The 21907-nt window shown below is 31.9% G+C and overlaps 1 protein-coding gene across 1 annotated transcript; it reads left to right on the top strand.

Annotated features, from left to right (window-relative positions):
• The first annotated feature begins 456 nt into the window (after positions 1–456).
• Positions 457–21847, top strand: LOC126837040 (cytosolic carboxypeptidase 6). Its single transcript, XM_050570761.1, has 12 exons — positions 457–542; positions 1757–1873; positions 2371–2495; positions 3201–3295; positions 8303–8519; positions 10005–10134; positions 10204–10318; positions 12184–12295; positions 13604–13695; positions 16342–16455; positions 20423–20532; positions 21381–21847. Exons 1-12 carry the CDS (start codon positions 524–526, stop codon positions 21845–21847), a joined length of 1713 nt encoding a protein of 570 aa, XP_050426718.1. The 5' UTR covers positions 457–523.
• The last annotated feature ends 60 nt before the right edge of the window (positions 21848–21907 follow it).

The raw sequence follows: 21907 nt of genomic DNA, 5'->3' as shown, positions 1-21907 counted from the left end.
CTGCTCTTGGCTTTTTAAGTACAGCCTTAATATAAAAAAATTCAAATAAGACCATGTCGTTTGCCCTTTCGGAGAGATTCTTAATCCAATATTTGTGTTTGAAAATTAATGTTTATAGAATGCTGACTTATACCTACATTGGCACGGTAATCTGCAACGTGTGACGGCTGGAGAAGTTTTTCTGCCAGCGCACCGCGAAGAAAAGATACGTTTGCTCATCGCGTCAAACTGAAACCCGTGCGACACTTAGGGATTACATATTATGTCGCTTTGAAAGAGGTTTAGTATCTTTAGTTTTTACAAGATGTCTACGTCGAAAATTGCTCTAACGACGGTAACAGGTGCAAGTTTAAATCGAGCGGAACGCCGCACCGCCTTCACAGTAGAACTTAACGTCATGGTAACAAACATGTCTGTTGGCCGGACGTGTGTCGAAACACTGAACAGTTAGTTCGATCGGAAACAACGTTTGTTTGTGCCGTTTACAACCGTCTGCGACCATAACAGAACCGGGGCCTTGACGATGGCCGATTACGAATCTGGTAGTACCTAACATGTAGATTAGCAATCAAATCGGATTATGCACTTGCAACGACTCGTCAAATTGCACCAAAATCGTTTAACTACTCAATCGTATAAGCTCGCTAAAAAACAATAAAAACTGGTTGAAATAAAACAAAATTCGCACGAGAAATTTGTAAGCACTTGGCGTAGAACTAAAAGACGACCACGCAATAAATGAAAGTTTAACTTCCAATGGGATTACACTGAACGGGCAACCAGCGCACGTGCTATATTATGATGTACTTAGGCATGTGTATTGTTTACAAGCGCGCGAGCACCTGATTGGAAAACACCTTTGTAGATTTTCCGGATAACTTTCAGCGCGTCTATGGTCGTCCGTATGAATTTTAATCAGGTCCGTTTTGCACCCTTTAACATTTCCGTGAAAATTTCGACCAAAGGCCAAAACGGTTCGAGAAAGGTGGGTCCGGTAAATAGTGTTCAATAAAACCGAATATTAATTTTACTTTTAACAACTAAAATATCAACATAGTATTTGAAAATCCAGTCGGTACGTACGAAAATATGTTTACCGTCCTAAATAATATATTGTTTAGGTTTTAATCAGAAAATATCGTTTTCCTTCCGAATTAAGTGTTTTTTTTTTTAAATGATTTCATAACTGACAATTACTAATTCTTTTCAATTTAATCTCTACTAGTCTGAGCAGCGAACCTTATAATAATTTCAAATTTATGTATACCTCAGATAAACCGACTTTGTAGTAGATTACATGATATTAATTCAGTGTCAATATTTCTTAGTTTAATATTTTGCAATTTCGTAGAGTATTGCAACTTTTTTGTAACTGTCAAATATATCTTTGTTAAGTGTGCATTAGTAATGTTCTCATCATTTCTCATGTTATAAAATATATAATTATTAAATGCTGGTATTTTTTTTAAACTGAAACTATAACTTATTTTGGTTGCTACAAACGCTGTATTTTATTACTTTTTTGATTAATTAGGGTAAACACCCGATTGAAAAAAAAATGTATATTATCTAGAAGTATTTTTAAGATAAATCACTGTGTAATGTGTTTATGTTATTTTGAAAACGATCAATAAAATAACAATTTAAAAAAAAAACCCGTTTTGTCAACTTTACATTTTTGTAGATGGTTATTAATTCACCTTGAGTGGACTGAATATGTGGATTCAATATTAATATTTTGTTTTTTATCTCACAGACAGTGACGAAGGGGAATCTGGACTGGGCAATGTGACCAGGATGATCATGCGACCTCCCGGTCACAGTGGCAAAGCAAAAAAAGGTCATTTGTGTTTTGACGCTTCATTCGAAACTGGTATATTTTACTTTATTGGCAATATAGATACTAAATTATATTTTAATATTCAACGAATCATTCTTTTGAAACGATGTGTTTTTCTAGATCATGTCGTCCTAAGATAAAATTACTTACTGATATATTCTTAAATATTGTACACTTCTGAACGACTATTGTGTTCTTTATAATTTAATACAACTAAAATCGTTAACATGTTTAAAATATAGTGCCATATTCTAAGATTATTTTAATAAATATTTTTTCAAATACACTGTGGAAATCTATTGAATTTTGAAAAATACAAATAAATTCTGCAACAGTTGACTATTTTTTCGCTACATACTTACTTTTTACTATCTACCTAACGACAATATGACTAATTAAGTCAAAAGTTGATTCAGCACATATTAAAATCTACTGTCTACATAATCCATCCACTTCTCCCATTAAAAGAGATTAGATACGTTTCTTCGGATAGATTAAATTTCATTTTAAAGTTTGGTTTTTTTGTCCAGGTAATTTAGGAAGAATCGATCTGGTGTCCGAATTCGAGTACGACTTGTTCATAAGACCGGATACTTGCAATCCGCGACATCGGTTATGGTTCAACTTTGTAGTGGAAAACACCAGGCAAGACCAAGTCAGTAAATATATGCGAAATATGTATAATAATATAATGTAAACTATTCAGAGTTTATCTCTATTTTGAGCCGTTGTCAGTAAAATTATAAATGTAACAGCTATGTTTCATTAGCTAAAGAAAACCCGTGTTTATTACCTAATTTAACATACCTCTTAAAGGTATGTTATACATGTATAGATATAGATAGTAAAAATGATTTTAATCTACTCAGACTGTAGTGTTAAATCTAATAGGTAATTGTTTAGAAACAATTACCAAATGCACAAACGTTTTCCTTGCTCGAGATAAATTACTTTGAAATAAGTATATTATTTTATTATAAATTAAAGTTTTCTATAAAGCGAAATATGCGTATACCTTTTATGTATTATTCATAACCAAGCGTTCGTCCAACCCTAAAATATTCAGAGGACATTTCCTTTACTACGTATAAGAAACTGACAAGCCACGCAACGGTTATCGAAACACGTGCGCTTTATACTGTGAAGTACTATGTGTAGTGCTGGGAAATATATTAAATTTTTAAAATATTATAGAATACGGATAGGCTGGCAAAGTCCGTGTTTTATAATATGACGCTTTTTTTTTATTATTCCAAAATAGCTGTTAGGAAACACAAAAATACCTACTGGTAATCCACCAATAAAAAATAATGCCGTTCGTTTAAGCGTTAATTTTTTCAGTCTAATCTATTTTTCGCAGAACGTCATCTTCAACATAGTAAACATCAGCAACAACAATAATCTGTATCAGTTTGGGATGACACCCTTGGTGAGAAGTTCCAGCAGGCCCAAGTGGTAAGTATTTTATCAAATAAAACTAACGTCAAGCACCTACCATCAGTGACTAGAAAATACCATCTTAAATATGGTAATTTATGTTTAGTGACCACAATTATTATTTTAGAATAAACAATGCTGACAACCTGTTGTTATCCATTTCCGATTTCCCAATAGTCAATTCCAATTTATGTTTTCAGTTTGTAGTCAATGAAACCAAGCCTGAATCATAGATATAATATATAACTGAAATTCACTAAAAACTAGTTGATCACAATTGTGGTACTGATAACATTATGCAAACATATCCCAACTTAAACATAACGAAACGAGAAACTACACTTATTTTATTTACCTACTCTAATCACTAATGAAACAATTTACTTGATTCACACGTATTAAAATTAATGCGCATTAGCATTTGAGTTTACACGGGGTTTTTAATCCCTAAGTAAGTTTTAATGGATTCACCAACATTCTGTGAAAGCTTAAACGATACCTAAAGTCTGGAAGGATCACAACCGCCTACCTTTTCTACGCTTATGTTATCTTAAATTATTCCCCTTTTTGCCACCTTCACTCATATCCTGTTAAATGTAACATTTCACATATCCGTTTCAGTGCCCTAAACTTATTATTCAACGGCTATACATAAATCCGCTTAAATTTTAATTAAACGAAAATTCTACGCCCCAAGAAACAAATTTACTTCATAAGACGGACAATTTCCGTATAATATTCAGTTAAACTGACATTCGCGGTAAAAATATGTTGGTCTCACGGGATTGCTTTCACGACAGGTTATACTGTTTCGGAATATTTAATTTAAAACATAATCCAAACGCTAGTGAAGCATATTTGAATGCAATTACTGAAATACTTAATACATAATAGTGTACGTCTAACCTTTCCCTGCGGTATGTGACTGTTGCAGTTTTCAACAAAACGTGTATACCGAGAAGACGACGAAACTTTTTTTTTACTGTCCACGTTGTTTAATACCGTTTCTTTTCTGAATTCTAATCTGTCGTTTCCACCGTACTATTTGCTGCTTAAATCACGCAAGTAGCGTACCTAAACCCCGACATGAAAACCATACCGGGGATTACTTTTTTTCTTAATTTTTTTTTTTCTTTTCCGACAGTCCCTTCAATTCCGTCCGAGATTCGCATACATACCGGTCGGTTTTTATGTGCGTTATCACTGCAAGAACATTAACAACCGGCGCGCACGACCCTCGAAACAGCTAGTTTTTATTGTGTTATGCGTTTCCCCTCTCCTCCGAAAACCTACCCCTTGTCGCCGGCAGCAACCCCTGTACCGCCGGTGTCCCTTTCACCCGGAAACGCCGACGTCTCTATGGTAAAACCAAATTACGGTTTGTTCCATACCGTTTTGTTGTAGTTTCTTGGCGCGCCAAAAAGAGGGTGCCGTCCGTACAACCATAATACGCGCAGACAAGGCATTATTTTCTTATTGCTCTGTTATATTGTCCCGTATATATCCTATGTAATGCCAATAGTCCGTACAGCAGTTAACTCGACTGTTGGCACACGTGTGTGTGTATGACCATCATCCGAATTCGAATGTCAACTGTTGTGTTTGCTCTTAGCCGAATGTACACATTTGAGGGGAGCGTAGGTATAAGCGTGACTAACGTTTACAGCTACGGTGATAACCGTGTACAAGTTATACCGGGTGATTATTTAACCCCCCAACACTAGTTTTCTAGTTAAGACCATATTGTGATACACCCCAATTATTTGTTTAGACGTAAAGTATCAGCAATTTTTCAGAACAAAATCTTAATTTAGAGCTTCAGCTTTAGTTTACCCATATGCTTATTAATACAGTAATGGGGATTCGTTATCGATTGACATTTTTGGTGGAGTGTAGAGTTAATTTTGTCTACGCACATACTCATCGCACTCCAACTCCTGTCCTAAATTTTATACTCTAACAACTTTAAAAATAATTATTTAAATATAAATATTTAAAACTGGTTATTGACCATTCATAATTTTCAATAAATTATTTTTACTTTAAAAAGTTAATTAAATATTATATGATACATTTTACGTTTCAACATTTGATAGATCGACAGGAAACATTAACAAAGATACAAATTTGAATAATGTATAATACTAGTTTTACACAACCTTAGTAATATGAGCTTTATGTAAAGGTTTGTGATGTAGTAGAAAACATTTATTTTTACATTGTCAAACAATTCAAATGTTTTTCGTGCTTTTTAAAATGTAATTGTTTTGCTACGCGAATTTAATAAAGCATGTTATATTCAATGGATTGAAAAATTAAATAACGCGAACAAAGATTAATCCATAGGGATTAATTTAAAAAAAAACTATTATTTTCAGAGAAAATGATTGTATTTTATTTTAAATTATCGATCATACGGTATAATAAATATTCGCACATAACGACCATACTATTCATAAAAACAAGAAATAAATGAAATATATTTATGAGATCCGGGCAAAATAACCGCAACTGCAAATAAATACTAACAGGGCCGCTTCGAGGAAACTCGATTTCCCAGTAGGTCTATCCCCGAATGTATATTCGTATATGAATGTATATTTTCCTTTTAGTAGGTCACTGTTTAATATGAATTTCATAGGAAATTTATCTTTTTGTTTACTTAACCTTTCACGTGAAAAGTTAGGTAACTAAAACTTATTTCTCCTAAAATCTTGCCTAAAAAAATATCCGTTTCTTAAAACAGAGATATGCCATAGTAAAAAATTGTTCTATTTACGATACATATGTTGTACTAGTTAATCTGAATATTTTCTGCCCAGTTAAAGCGTGCAAAAGTTAAATTATAAGGAAAGGCCATTTCCCATGGACAATTGCTTAAAGTAGATATTGTAGTAAGTATTCGAGTAAAAAATATTTGATAATCCACAAAACTATATTTAAATTACAATCAGTATCAACATAATATTATATTTTTATAATGACGATTTGTATAGATATATTTTCGTTTTATCTATCACACGAATTAGTATTATTATAATTTATATAGACTATAAAATTATGATATTTGAATATTAGTGAACATACAGGGGCAAGATACTGTAATTAATATGGTCCATGTTATATAATGTAGTCGTAGGTGTTTTAAATTATCCAAAAAATGTGTGCAGAAACAGCGACATTTTTTTTTTTAGTTTTTAATATGTATGGGGTATGGGAAATATTTTTTATAACAGGATAGGTTAGGTTAGATATTATCTTTTACAGTAAAATGGTCTTGTATCGAAAAAAACTAAGGAAAAAATAAATTTAGGAATAATATGGATTTTTAGAGACATATTTTTTTAATACTTATACAATACATTTTTAAACCCAGTATTCTTTTTTTTAGTAAATAATGTTAAATCCAAATTAATTGTGATATCTTTATTAAAACGGTGAAAACCATAGGAAGTAATGTTTTTTGTTTGTTTTGAAATTTCCAAACATGTTTAAGTTATTACTGTTTTTGTTATAGTTATTACAACTGAGATATTTAAAATATATCAATATACTTTGAGTATGAAAAAAATAATAATAAAAATTCACATTTCATGAAACTAATTTCGTAAAAAAAAAAGGACCGTATATTTTGCTACATCGCATTGATATTTTAAGGTTAACTTTAAATTATAAATCACTTTTTCCCAAAAATAAATGTTATTACGGTGTTCGAAAAACTTTTTAAGACTTCACTCCTTATGATTATTTATTTATAGTCTGCAGCCTTTGATACATACTGAATACTTAATACAACTTAAACCTGAAACACTATTCTATTCCACCGAGACTCCGAATTATTATTGTCGTCATGAAATATTCCAGAAAAGTATGTAGGCTCTTGGTTACATCAGCATTTTTAAATTTAACATAACATGACTTTTAAAACTACTTGAAAAGAGTTAGTTAAAGACTACAACACCCGATATCAGCGCGTTAAAAAGTTTAAGTAAGTCTTGTATTAGTATGCTGTTTGTTACTAATAAAAAGAAACTTTATGACAGGGGACGAACTTATAAAGAATTTTGATGGGTATCTAAATGTAAAATTGAAAAAGACAGAAATAGTAACGTAAAAAGTTAGGCTGTGAGTGTAGAATAAAAAACATAATAATTTGAGAGAATTCATTGAAGTAATTGATATCGGTTTTTTATTTATTTATATAGTTAAATGGAATATTTATTTAAATTTTAACTTACGTATCATAATTACTAATATTTTATTAAACTTAACAAATTTAAAAGTTAAAATGTAATTAACTTTACTCATAGTATACCCATAAATAATTATCACAGTCGAGTGGCACGTCAGCTTTAAAATAATTTTATTGAAAATATCATAAAATAATTATTATTTTTGTTTGAAAAAAATTCAAAACATTTTTCCTTGAAGTATGGCCTCATAGTGTGCTGCATTGACTCTGGGACAGCCTGTATATTTTTTATCGAAGGGGAAAGTTGAAATGTAGAACTCAAATAACGCCTATAGAAATCATATGTGCGAAACAGTTATTAAATGCGGTAGTTTTTATCGAGTTTGTCCCTCAATTAATTATTTGGAAGTGCCTAAACTAACTTAATTTCTCCTAATCTAGTAGAGCAGTTGTCTTTAACCCAGTTATATGCTGGATTACATAATAAATGAATACATTTAATGGTTCGTTAAAACTTAATGGACCAATCGTGAGCCACTAAATTATGTTTATAGAACCATTAAACATCTATTGGTTTATGAAACGTTTAAGCAACCCGGCATTAGCACGTTAGAACTAAGTCTAATGACACCGGAAGTATAAAGTATTTCCTATGCGTTGCTTAAATAAGACTCCGGTTAAGAGAATCCTACCAAATCAATCAGGTTTCTCGTGCAGGAGTTCTCGCTTTATTCAACGAGTCCTTGTCGCCGCTACATCATGAGAAGAAAACCTATTGAGAAGGTATTTTAAAAATAATTTTTATACTTTTATAGTCTTTTTTTTTTCACCAGGTCTCGTATACCTCTGAACAGGACTCACTATCATCGGTCGCCGTACCACCACAACAACTACGTGCTGAGCATATTATTTTCGTTTGACAAGGACGACGATAGCTATCAGTTTTCGTACACGTATCCGTATTCGTATTCGCGGCTTCAGAACTATTTGTCTTTGGTGGAGAAAAAGAAACTGTCGTTTTTCAAACGAGAACTCCTGGGAAAATCCATAGTAATATTAACATGAACCTCAGTAGCGTCGAAATGACAATAAATTGTTTCCACCGGACAAGGAAAAAAGCAGCACAACATTTTTTCAAAGTAAAATTAACCTCGAGAACGCTTGACCAATGAAACGGAACTAAAATCAAAACATGTCAAATTATACTAAAAAAAAAAACAATAAGCTCATACCTACCAAAACTACAAGTACTATTGTCCTCAACCCACAAAATTGCGCCATTGGAGAGAAGTCGGTGTTAGCCCATTAAGACTATTTCGTTTCATTCTACCCGACCCTTTCAATTTTACATTTAATATCGTTAAGTACCACCTCACTGTGTCAAACCATTTTAGACGTAGTCTCCCCAATGACCTCCTTCCACTTGATCTCTCCATTATTAATTTCGCCACATATCATACACAAATATAAACCATTTGTCGAGAGCAACGTTAGTCCTACTTGTTGTAGTACACTTTTAGACAATAATCATATTGACAAATCACCTAATAACCAAAGTAAAGATATTTTCCCTTGCAGTCCCCCGAGCCACTATTGCAATTGTTATATTGAACATAAAACGAACATAACGAAAACTAACCGTAACGATAGAATTGAATAAATTATTAAACTCTAGAAAGTTATGAAAAATGTACAACTTCTCTTTGTCCTTTTTATGGTAAAGTTTTACTCATCCAATTACCTGGAAAATAATATTAGGGCCCTCGAAATTAATTATAGCTCCTCAGTCCTTCGATATGATTATGTTGTATATAACAAAGTTCGACGGTCTGTGTAAATTACCGCTCTAACGATATCACCATTAATTGCATCGAACAACTAAAAGTTCAGCAACCGTACACCGTTGATAAACTTTGCATAAAACATTATTTTATGTGCACTTTTCAATTTTCGTTGCGGATAAAGTGCTTAGGAATATACAAGTTCAGTCTTAGCCTTATTGCTTGTTCATTTTTTTATGACGTTTATGTGAAACGCCTTTTAAAAATCTTACAACAAAGCTTATTATTTAACGTTAAAGGACAAAGAAAAAATTATCACTATTTGATAATTAGTCTGACAATTATTATAACACAAGAGGAAAATAAATTCAAAACGGTAGTTTTAAAAATCCTTAAATCAAATATGCATGTGACTACAACACTGAACCATACTAAAGTTTAGACCGTACAAGGAGTAAAATAAATATTTTCCATTAAGTAAAAGCTGGCTAGCTAATCAATATTTCCTATATCATTAAACCGACAATACTTGTTTGAGGTTCACTATATTCACACCAGACTTTATGTTTCTTAAATTGACTACACATGCAAAACAAAGTCACATTTTTACATATTTGAACATTTGGATGCCTCAAGTATACATTTAATAATTATTACAATTTAAACTACGGGTACAGACTGTGCTGCTTTTTTCTTTGCGACGTCCCATCTAACCATCTCCTAACAATAGAAAATTACCTAATTTGTACTTAAGCAAAACAGAAGGCTGGATCTGATCACGATTACGAATCCAAAAAACATGAATACCACGGAGAAAACGCACGTGGTCGTGATAATGGGAAGAGTGCACGGAGCCGACACTTCGAGCTCTTACGTTTGCCAAGGTTGAGTACTCAAGTATAAAATATTCAACACAATAAGGTATATAGGTTAACCGACCTGTTTGATTTCAGGTATCGTAGAATTTTTGATCAGCAACCATCCGACTGTGGTGCGCCTTAGGAAAAAAATCGTATTCCAAATAATTCCCATGATAAATCCGGATGGAGTGACTCTCGGCAATTCCAGGTAACATAAGTACACGATAATCTGACCTACAATAATTCTCAAGAAAGAAAAAAATTCAATCATTTCTGAGACACGTGGTGGCATTTTTTGGAGGCCGAAACCTTATTACCAAATATTGAACCAATTGAAAATGTACATACAACAGCTGTTATTGTTGATCCAAATAAAAGCAACGTAAAGTAATTTTTCATCACACCGATGAGCGTTCGCTGGATATTATATTTTAATGGGTTTTACGGGGGTTTTTTTTTGAACACTGTATGAAATCGAATTGCATTTATACAATTTAAAGACTGTTGAATCCAATAACGTTGCGGTTGTGAAATTGGTTTACGCTGTATTACATAAAGCATTATAAATTGAGCTGCATCCAAAAACTAGTATATACAAGTTAACGAGTGTAGCCGTAACCGTAGCCTTTTATAATGAAAATAACGTTTTTTTTTATAATGGAAAGTCAATCAAAGAAGCATACAGTAATTGAGTTTTAAATCGAATTTCCTATTACCGGCGGAAAACGTCTGGCGCACAACCGATTGGGTCTTGACGTTAACCTGTAAGAAATTCGCTCTTTATACATTAAAATCTTATTTAAACATTTATTAACGATATTGCCACAGAATTTCACACAACCCTGCAGTCACATAATACAATCCTCCTGAACGTCAGTTAGGTATTCTCCGTTGAACCAAATACAACATATTATTATGTACCTTTGCTTTTGGATGAATTATTTGCAAAATCCCGGGCAGTAAATCAAAGGTTTTCCATAATAACGACTAAAATCCAAGGTTTTAACTTTAAGCCACAAACACACTAATACGTGGGGTATTTCTTCGGTTGTTTTGCCTGGAGTTTGATTTAAAAGCCCTTCTACTCCGCCGGCCTGGGTTGCTCGACTTGCACGTTCTGTGTAATTTCCACCGGAAAAATAACATTAACGAGAATTATTATATTGATAATAACGTACCGAGTTTGCTGTATAATATCTTAATGCGGCTACAAATTACCGTCTCCACGTCTTGTTGTTCGTTAAAATTTGTATTGTTATTACCGGCAGACAACGTGCACATTAGGTGTTGCCATTGTGGCTTTATGCTAATAAGCGTGTCGCTAATGGTAACCTATATATTATGAGAAAATAAGGGGAAATATAACTACCCCGTGGGCCTTTTTTTTTGTGTGTGTCAATAATATAATTTATATTTAACCGAATTTCATATATTTTACAAATATTTATAGGGTGCTTTTTAAATAGTAACCTTATCCTCTCCCATTTAAAAAAAAATCAAGCACACAACTGATACAGTGCAGAGGTAAGCTGGCTACTTGACTCAATCACAAATGACTACTTACTATCACTGTTATATATGTATTTTTTTTTAATCCTGACAACAGTTAGTATAGGTAATTTCCTGGTATAAATTAATAAACTTAATATTACGCTTAAGACTTCAGACTTATGTAATGTAATTATACAGAATGTATCATAAATTTATGTTAATCAACATTTCTAAAATGCGGTAATTTAGTACCAAGCACTACAAGAAAAATTACTTAAAGTATTACTAATTAATGAAAGAAGATAATTAGCTTTTGGAAATATAATTGTTTTTTTATATTGTCTCAATGCAACCAATTAGAAAACAAAATAAACGCCGTCAATTTACACTTCATCCTTTCTCCCATAGGTTAAGTTATAATTCTGAAAAATAAATTTAGTTTAATTTGGGCAAACTACTATTAAAGTATAAAAAATAATAATTTAAAAAAATTGTAATATCTTCTAAGATATTGACTGGGTTATAATAACCAAATCACCCTGTATTTTAATGAGGTTTATAAAGTTTTGCCGTTTGTTTCAGGACCAATCTGTTGGGAATTGATTTGAATAGAGCTTGGCACAAAATATCACAATGGGTTCATCCGACGTTACACGCTGTTCACAACCATTTGATGGAAATCAACGGCAACGAGGTACGTTATGCTAAACACATTGGTTAGAAACTGGTAAAGATTTTTAAACTCGGGTATAAAAGAAAGTTTAGGCCCCTTTTTTTACTTAAATTATCATTTTTTTTCACGTCGAAAATATTTTGTGCAATCACGCGATAAATATTTCCCTCTGTGAACCAGAGAGTGCAGACGACTAAATTAAACGAATGCTGTTTGCTTAAAAGTTAAGGCCATGTAATCAACGAACAAAAAAAAAAAAAAAAATGACTGTCAAGTCAACTGGAAAGTACCTAAGAGAATACTATCTTCATAAAAAGAAAACACGCAAGGTTATTTCTTATTTCAACTAAGTAGATTTTCCTAAATCATTTTTAAAACAAGTTATTGCATTTTTTTTAAAATTAAGTTAATTCAATTTTTCGTGTTTCGGTTTATTAAGTTTTTGCTTTAAAAGTAAGTCCCTTCGGCGAAATCTAACTTCACAGCCGCGCAGGTAATTAAAAAATTAAAAATGAATTGATTTAGTAGGCTAAATTTATTCCAAGAATGTTTTTATTTTAAACATAGTAAAAATATATATAAATATTCTTGTTTTTGAATGATCAAAAAATATTTTAAGCATTTTCAACATAACTATTTTATACTTTAAGATCTAGAATGCATTAATAAAGACATTAATCGGGTTATCTGCCTAACTTACCGCTGCTAAGAAAACAGAAATCGGGCAAATACGTCATGTTTAATCACAAGTTAACTGTATTGAATAATTTCGTGTTAGGAATAGTGTATGACATTTATACCATAAAAAACATATTACATATTTTGTAGGCTAAAAACAAAAACAAGTCAAAATGATTACCTAATATTCACATACTTATACACATTCTAGTATATATTATTTTAAATGATTTGTTTATCACTTATACTAAGTAAACTTTAAGAGATAAAAGTATCTACACGGATTAATTATTTTTTCACTAAAGATCAAAACTGTAAATATCTTAGATTTTAATATTTTAATTTATAATCGATACCTATAATATGTATATTGTACAAACTGTATAGTGGTCTAAGATGATCTACCTATAAACCTCTAAATAGAAAGATCATCTTAGACAAAGGTCGTCGATTTTGAACGTTTTTACATGTTGTTACTTGTTTATAGTTAATATTTATATATTATATTTATTTAAGTATAATTATGAACCAAAAGTATACTTTATAATTTCCCAAATGTGATGTGGATATAAGTATTATATTGTTATCCAATTCCTTACGATAGATGAAAATTGAAATCGAATAAGACTTAATTGAATATTTTGATTTTAGAAAATAGAACTGGACTTGGTAATCGATGTGCACGCCCACTCATCTCTACACGGCGTTTTTACCTATGGAAATACATATGACGACGTATACAGGTAATTAATGTATAGCATAATATTATACTTATGAGTTATGACACAAATTATTATATTTTTTTTTACATAACTGCAAAAACAGTTTGATTTTAAATGCACACCCGGAAGGAGTTGGCACCGAATTAAAAATAATCTCTAAGGATCGGTATTGGTACCGGCCGGTTGTAATAAGTTTAAAGTACCGGAAATAACATTTCTGGAATTCATTTAAAATTTTTTAAAACCTTTAAAATGTGTAAAAAAATGTTAAAGTTAAATAACTATTTTTGAAAACTAGATATTTGAATAAGTCATGGAAAAATTATTCATGTTTGATCATTTTTACATTTTCATCCTTTTTCCAGTCATTTTACTAGGAGTGCAATTTATTTACTCAATTTTAATAGTGTTTTAGAAAGTGTCCATGAGAGTGGTCCTACCTATTAATTTTTGTCAAATAATCTACATTGATCCTTTTGATCCCGCTGAATAAATATAATAATTTATAGATAGTAAATATATATATTTCACATGTGACGGTATGCAATAAAATTAGTATAAACGGTATTAATACTTCTAATACCGTTTAATCACTTATTTTATAAATACTGAAGTCTGAATACATCATTCGGTAAAAACTGTAAAGTCATTGTGACATATCGAGATCAAGATAATGGTACTTGTACATTTAGCCTAAGTTTTATCGTATAACTTTTAATATTTAATGATAGTAACTTATAGTTCTATCTTTAAAGCGGATCTGAAAAACGTTCTGGGTTTACAATTATTTTATTTTTGCCTTCGTTCAAACTTTATTTATAGGCCGAACTTTTTTTTACAAAACTTTGTTGTTCAGAAAAAAATACTATTCACTTTGGCGTGATAAAAGTCGAAACTACTTTTGTGTAGCTTTTGACCAAACAACATAAATCCAGCAAAAACGAAAGAGTTTTTTTTAGTTATTTAATTTTTCAATATAATAATGATAATGATTCTCTACCCTCGTTTAAATATTTTACGATGAAACACAGAATTATGTTCACGAGAAAATTATGTTGTGGAATTGAACTGAGGAATTATAAAATAATAATGATCGGTAATATTTCGGGTTTGTCAATAACATAATGGTCAAGCAAACAACGTGAAGAGCGTAGTGTTATGCTTTCCAAGCACTTTATACCTTTATGGAAAATTTAATTATATTGGAACATTACCTAAATGTTATGTTACCACTTACCTATAACCTATAAAATTACAGAAAGTATTAAATTATCCATAAAATGCACTTTGAGAGTAAAAGTTGTAAAATAGTATTTTTAATTAATAATGAGACATATAGTGTATAAATATCTGAAACTTTAAAATAATTTGTGTTTCAATTAATAATTCATTCGATTTGTTTTTTCGGTTTGTTATTCGTTATTTAATTAAACTCTGTTTGTGCTTTTTAATGGGAAAAAATCTGAAGATATCTCGGCGCCATCTTCATCAAATCCCCGAAACAAACAAGACTTGAAAACGGAGGGGGAAACATAAAACGAATTTATTCAACCTATCTCGTCTTATTACTTAGCTAGGATAATTCAGTCTATTGTCTACACAGAGATTGTGTTTGCACTTTGCGACGTGCAATCAGTATTAATGCCCAACGTTTTGTCTTTCAAGTAGGTACTGCAAATTAAATTAATACGTTATATTATTTAAGATGGCTTCCATTACAGTCATTTATGTGCGAAGCATTTTGTGATATATTATATAACACACCGTGGGCAACTCTACGAGTGTCTTCCACATGAGCGCGTTTTGTTGATAATGTTGAGGATATCCGTTCACGTTGGAAAATGTATGACAAGTATATACCTACCAATGTGCCTATTGAATTATTATAAAATCTAAACTTATCGTGTAGACCTTTTAGTCGGCTACAATAATGTTTACATGAGACACACCAAGCAACCCTGTTCAAAACTCTACCGAACGGCTTTTAGAGTGTCCCGTGGATTTAATTGTCTAACTCCATTTACATACTATATGTATATATACCTACCGCATAAAGTCGCAGACAATATGTGTACACAGTGTGTATAACCTATACCACTATATTGCTTATAGCATACAGTTTATATTATATTATATTGTGTACAGACCTTAGTACAGCGTTATTAAATTATTAAATTCCGAGAACAATTCCCGTCTGAATAATGCATTATCACTTGAACCAAGGTAAGTACAAACATAATAAATTACTTTTTCCGGTTCAGATCGACAACCGCACTTGTACGTCGAACCCACCAACGTTATTAAAAAAGGGATACATATTTTTTTTAAAGGAAACTAAACGTATTTTTAAATCCGGCTTTCACATATCTTGTTTGATTAAATGTATTATTTTTATGCATAATGTTCAGCCGTTATTAGTATATCATAACACCCACATTCGAGCAACGAGGTTTTTCTTTTAAATAAAATACTATTTTCTCTCTTAAAAAACAGGACCAAGTTGTTTGTTATTTTTATACTTTCTTAAAATTGTTGCAAAATGAATACATACGATAATACATGGTTCCTTCCAAAACACAAATAAAACATAGTGCCTAACATCATTTTTAATAATCCACTTTTCCATGTTTTTTACAAAGAAATTAAGTGTTTTTTTTTTCTTTACAGATACGAAAAACATATATTGTTTCCCAAACTGTTGGCACAGCACATGAAAACGGGACACGAATCTTCATACACAATGTGCAACAGGGATTCAAGGAAATGCGGTACTTCGCGCAGGTAAGTACAACTAAATGACTATTAGCCTAATTTTACTTCCTCGTTGCTTTTTAGGATAGCCATAATAGTGTTCAAGTATAAGTGCTTGACGTCGCAGATGTGAAAAAAAAACTTATTTTCAATTTAGTTTTTTTTCTTTTAAGAGGCGATTTTCAGATAAAAACATACATAAATAATAAAATAATTTTCAAAATATGTACAACAGAAGTGAAGAGGTTATCAAAGCATATTAGTATATCCCAGGTACACCGATAATCTCATTAAGGGTCGTTCTTTTCAATGTAAATACTCCATTAACTCGGTAGTAGCACCCACATACAGAATATCATGTCATAATAACGGGAAAGGTTTTTTTTTATTAATAAATTCAAAAGCGACCGTTTCTCAAATTTAAAAATTAATACTTTAAGCTCGACGGTCTCGAAACAGATATACATTTATTTAATAATACATTTTGACTTCCGACGCAAACCCTATGTCTCTCTATTGTTCTCGCTTTTTCTTTTTCTCTTTCTCTTTGTAAGTGAAGTGAGTGGCGCCAAACTTGGTTTACACAGAGACGCCAAGATATTAAAAATGAGTCTTACACTCATACACCCCTAGGGGCTAGACTTTAACACAATGCATTTTGTTGCTTTCAGTTTTATTCTTATATTTTATGATAACCAAAAATCTAACTTGCGTCCCCAAAGTGATAACTGCTTTAACCTCTTTCATTATTTTGGTTAGGAATATTTCTTATTAAAATGTGCACTCTATGACAATAATAAGGCTACATTTTGTATTTTTTCATTTCATATAGTTAAACAGCTAATACTCGTAGTAAAAATATATTATTCCTTAACGTTAGATATTTTTTTTACATTTCAAGTGCAGTTTTAAGAACTAAGAAAGAAAAATCAGACCGATATTATTCATTGAATATATAAAAAAAGTTCTTGCTTAATCACTGAATAACTATGATTTTAAGACAATTTTAGATTTATCCATTCGAAATTTACCAAAAGAATACAATTTTTATACAATATGGTCAAATATGAAAATTAGGATACTTCCAATGTTAGATGTACGTGAAAAATTAAGTGTTATTAATAAATCTTTAGTTACTTGTTCACAATCTAAACACATATCTTTAATTTAAAATTAATTGCAAATTAAAGTTTTAACGGAAATTGTAGCTAGGTAATCAAAAGTTGAATAGATCTGGACCTCTTTTAAACGTTTTACTTCTAATTACCAAAATATATTAAAGGTATACAATGTGAAATTACTTTTATAAAACTATAGTCACCTACATCACACATCTACCCACCCCTATAGGTTAGATGCGAGTGATTTGTTATTAAGTCGTGGCCGATGCGATTGCAAATAAAGTTGAAGTTAAAAGACAAACTTACCACACACACTAGACGGTCGAATACATGTAGGTATTACAAAAGTAACAACTCGGTCTAGATGTTAGTTTATCACTTGTGATGGCCAACCACCGTGCGATGATACATTAGCTTTTAGTCAAACTAATGCAATTATTTGCTAGTATAGGGGACCTATCATCAAGGGAACCGTTCACTCCTCTAGGGAAAACACTAAACAAAGTTTCCGAGCTTCGCCGTTCGTTTGATCATAAATTATTCCTTAAAACATCGGGAATAACCTTAACAGATAATTAATGGCATGATAGTATTGTACCTACTTACGAGCAATGTCAAAAATTCATAATTGCTTAACATCTACTGTCTGCAAACCAATATATTAATTTAAAAAATAATTGTATTTTAACATGATTTATGATTTGCAAAATAAATAGATCTCTATTATTATTGTTATAATTGCCTACGAAGGGATTTTGAATAAAAAAAAAAATGAGTAGTTACAATAGTACCTAAGTTCATACCTGCTTTGGAAATACTAATTCTGTATTAAACAATATGAAAGATTAACTTTTTAAATCATTATTTTAAACAATATTTTCAATGATCAATTTATTTGTTCTCTCCAAATAAATCTTTATTTTTCAATCTAGTGTTTTTTGGTAAAGATTCCGGGTTTTCTGGGAGCTTGTTCAATAACCTGTGGGTGTTCGACCATATACAGTTATAGCCCCTTTGATCCATATCTCAGTCCCTATATGGAGAATAACAAAATCTATAAGGTTTTTGCTTCGCCAATACTTGTATTTTCCTTTAAAAAATAATTTTTTCTGCGCCTGTTCTGAATGATTCCTTACTTTCCAAATAGATGGTTAGACACAATTTGCTAAAAGCCATAAAAATGTAGATAAGTAAGTAATTTTTCATGTTTATTTTGCTGTAACGTACATCTAGAGTGTACGGGTAAATGTCCAAAAGAAAAACTATCCCGATAAAAACTATGTCCAAAATTGTTTTATTAATTCTACACTGCACGATTTTTTTTTGTTCAAAAAAAATATGTGCTTTGAATGTACTAAATATTACTGAAAAAATGAAAATCCAATTCGGTTAATTTGCGTTTTCTACAGCGCTATCTATCCGTGTAGAAATCAAATACTAATACTTAAAGTATTTTTTTATATATTTTACTAGAAATAGTAATAATTGACGTGGTTACCTATTATTTAAAGGAGCCGAAACCAAATATCCATCTAACCGCTATCGTGTCAAACACTTCTTCATCTGTTAAAATGTATATATATATACAAGCTATGTATAGCTATAATTATTATGCTAGACCAGCATTTAAAAAAAAACAATTTACCGGAAATTCATAAAACGAGGGTCGAGGACTCTTGATAGATAAAGCCCAAATTGGTGCACTTTATCTAACCTACCCTTCCTTGGAAACGGTTACTTAAAACTTCATCTAAATCGGCTGGGTTAACGTTTGTATATTATATGTAAATCTGCACCAAAGTCGTCCGTCTCGGTAAAAATCAAAATTGGGAATTAATCTTTTTTTATTAATCCGAGAGACACCAAAATGTTCAAAGCCAGAGAAGAGTTATCTTTCCTTAACCCACCCCCCCCCCTTTAATGATTCCCATTATTTAAATATTATTATATAAAACACATATGGGTCCATGCATAATGTACCTATATACAGATCAATACATCAAATACACACACGATGGCCTTTTGTTGTTTGTTTGATAAAATAAAATAGCCATTAGTTGGTAACGTCAGTGACAATAATTGTTTTTGGGTAAACAATTGCTTAAGCTATTTGGATTCCAAAACTGTAAAACATGATATAACAGCAGCTGTCGACAGTTGAATTACATTTTTGGCGCAACTATTATTGAAATGTTTAAACATTGCACGATTATAAGATAAACAAGATATGTAGATATAGTGTTTTAGAATTTTGGATATTGTGTACCTAAATCAAATATCATACCGAAATCAAAGGGTTACTTACTGAGAATCGAAAGTCTTGTTGTATTTGTGGAACGCCCTGAGAGTAATCGAAACCGACCCAAATTAAATTTTCTGGAATTTAATGCTATATGCTCAGCCGTTTAACCAGAAATAGCATTATCCGATGTACCACAAATATTTTACCTATTTGAACTACTTCAATAGGTATAATAAGATTTTAAAAAGTATGATTTTTGTTTAGACGATCCTAACCATTATGATTAAACAATGGTATTTTTTTAAAAATAAATTAAACCAATAAAATACATGTAGATATAATCAGACATTAACTAATGAAAAAACCAATATTGTATTTTGTTTGCTTAAAAATTATGCTCTGAGAATAATAAATGAACGAAAAAACATTTCAAATTATGCCACAATTTATACCTTGAAAATGTCATGAAGAACTCAAATATTTTTTCAAAACTTTAATCGGAGTATTCTTAAGAAAACAGTACGTTTGAAGTATAGTGAGTTGTTTTCGACCAAAAATACGCAGGTGTATAATAATAATGTATTTGAAAAAGTCGAGGATGTTATTTTAAAAAAAATCATTTTTTTGTTGCCAGGCTTTTGTGTCAATCCCTCAAAGACAAAGTGAACTGCTACTCTCTGTTCGTGTCCCATTACGGATACAGAGTTTCGCCAAAAACCATGATCGCGTTCAACGAAGAATCGTGTATCCTTTAAAATCGTTAATAAAAACCTGTCTGCAAAGTGCACCGATTACAGGGCAGAGATAGAAATATAGAACGCAATAGACGGGTAGGTATGTGAAACTCTTTGTCAGCCGACAAAATGTCAATTAAAAGCCCGCACTCGGCTTGACAAATCCCTGGGGTACCCCTAAATAATATTCCCTATCCCTATTATGGTCTGTGTACGGTTAATGGAATCCGTCGGTACGGAAGAGCTTGCCGTCACCATACAAGGCAATTACACGACAATTCAAAAATTGCTACGGTAGTTGAAAACAACAAGTATTCTTGACTTCGAGCGAGGCGTTTTTGATTAATCTCAGGAAAACTTTTGCCCGGATTGCCTGACAAAACATTTCATCGGGCTGATAAACGGTTTGGTTTATGCCGAAAATGCTCGCATTAGGCCTAAAGTATTTTCCAGTAGAACGATTTTGAAACGTTAGTCTAATTTTGGGTATCGGCAGTGAACATTGGCTGAAATTAGGGGAGATGGCTAGGGATACCAAAAACCGTATAACTTAAAGTAATTTTCCTCAAAAGATTTTATTTTTTAACGAGAGATATAACCATAGACCAATTTAACAACCCTAATTTAAAAACGTTCAATTCCCCCCATCGCCATTTAAATGTACGTCGATGACAGTGCAGAGGATCATTGGTTTTTTTTCGAACTGTAAATTATCTGTTTTTATAGAGACATTGATATAGTTTAACAACACCGGGCTACGGATTCGATTCGCCCCTCTCCTGGCCCACATTATATGACCCACCCCAGACACTATCCCAGTGACTTAACCTGTGCGTTTCCCTTATACGACCTTTGCAGTCTACACTATAGGCCGATGTGTGGTGCTCACTTGTTCGGATTACTTCAAGTCCACCGGCGTGCTGGCCCAGCAGCCAAAGGGTTCAAGCCAAAATTCCAAAAAGAGGGACAAGAAACGCAAACGGACTTATCGCAACCGGCACTTGGGCAACGACGAGCACGCGCACTTGTTCAAGAAGAAAGCCAAGAAAAACGCGTTGACACTCAAGACAATCGACATCAAGGACTCGTTCAAACACGTGTTTTCCAACATGGATCTTAAGAGCAAACACGACCGTCATCATTTCCTGGCGAGACCATTGGATCAGTCTAAACCGAACAAATCGACTACCGGCCAAAACCCATGGCGAAGTTGTACCGACAACGGCAGTTCTCACTTGTTTTCAATCATAAACGTCAACGACATTATTAGAGAAACGGGTGCGCTCAACACTGGGCCTTTTACGAATATCCGTGGCCAAAAGTAGTAGACAACCACAAATGTTAACAAAAATAATTCCCACCAGTGATTTAAGCTTTATATTTAG

This window comes from Adelges cooleyi, unplaced genomic scaffold (assembly GCF_023614345.1).
Source record: "Adelges cooleyi isolate 19-005CV unplaced genomic scaffold, UGA_ACOO_1.1 ACOO_flye_CR_arks_rails_tigmint_CR_PRNA_247, whole genome shotgun sequence".
Classification (NCBI taxonomy): Eukaryota; Metazoa; Arthropoda; class Insecta; order Hemiptera; family Adelgidae; genus Adelges; species Adelges cooleyi.
Note: the sequence above shows the minus strand (reverse complement) of the source record. Positions and strands in the feature narration are given on the sequence as shown.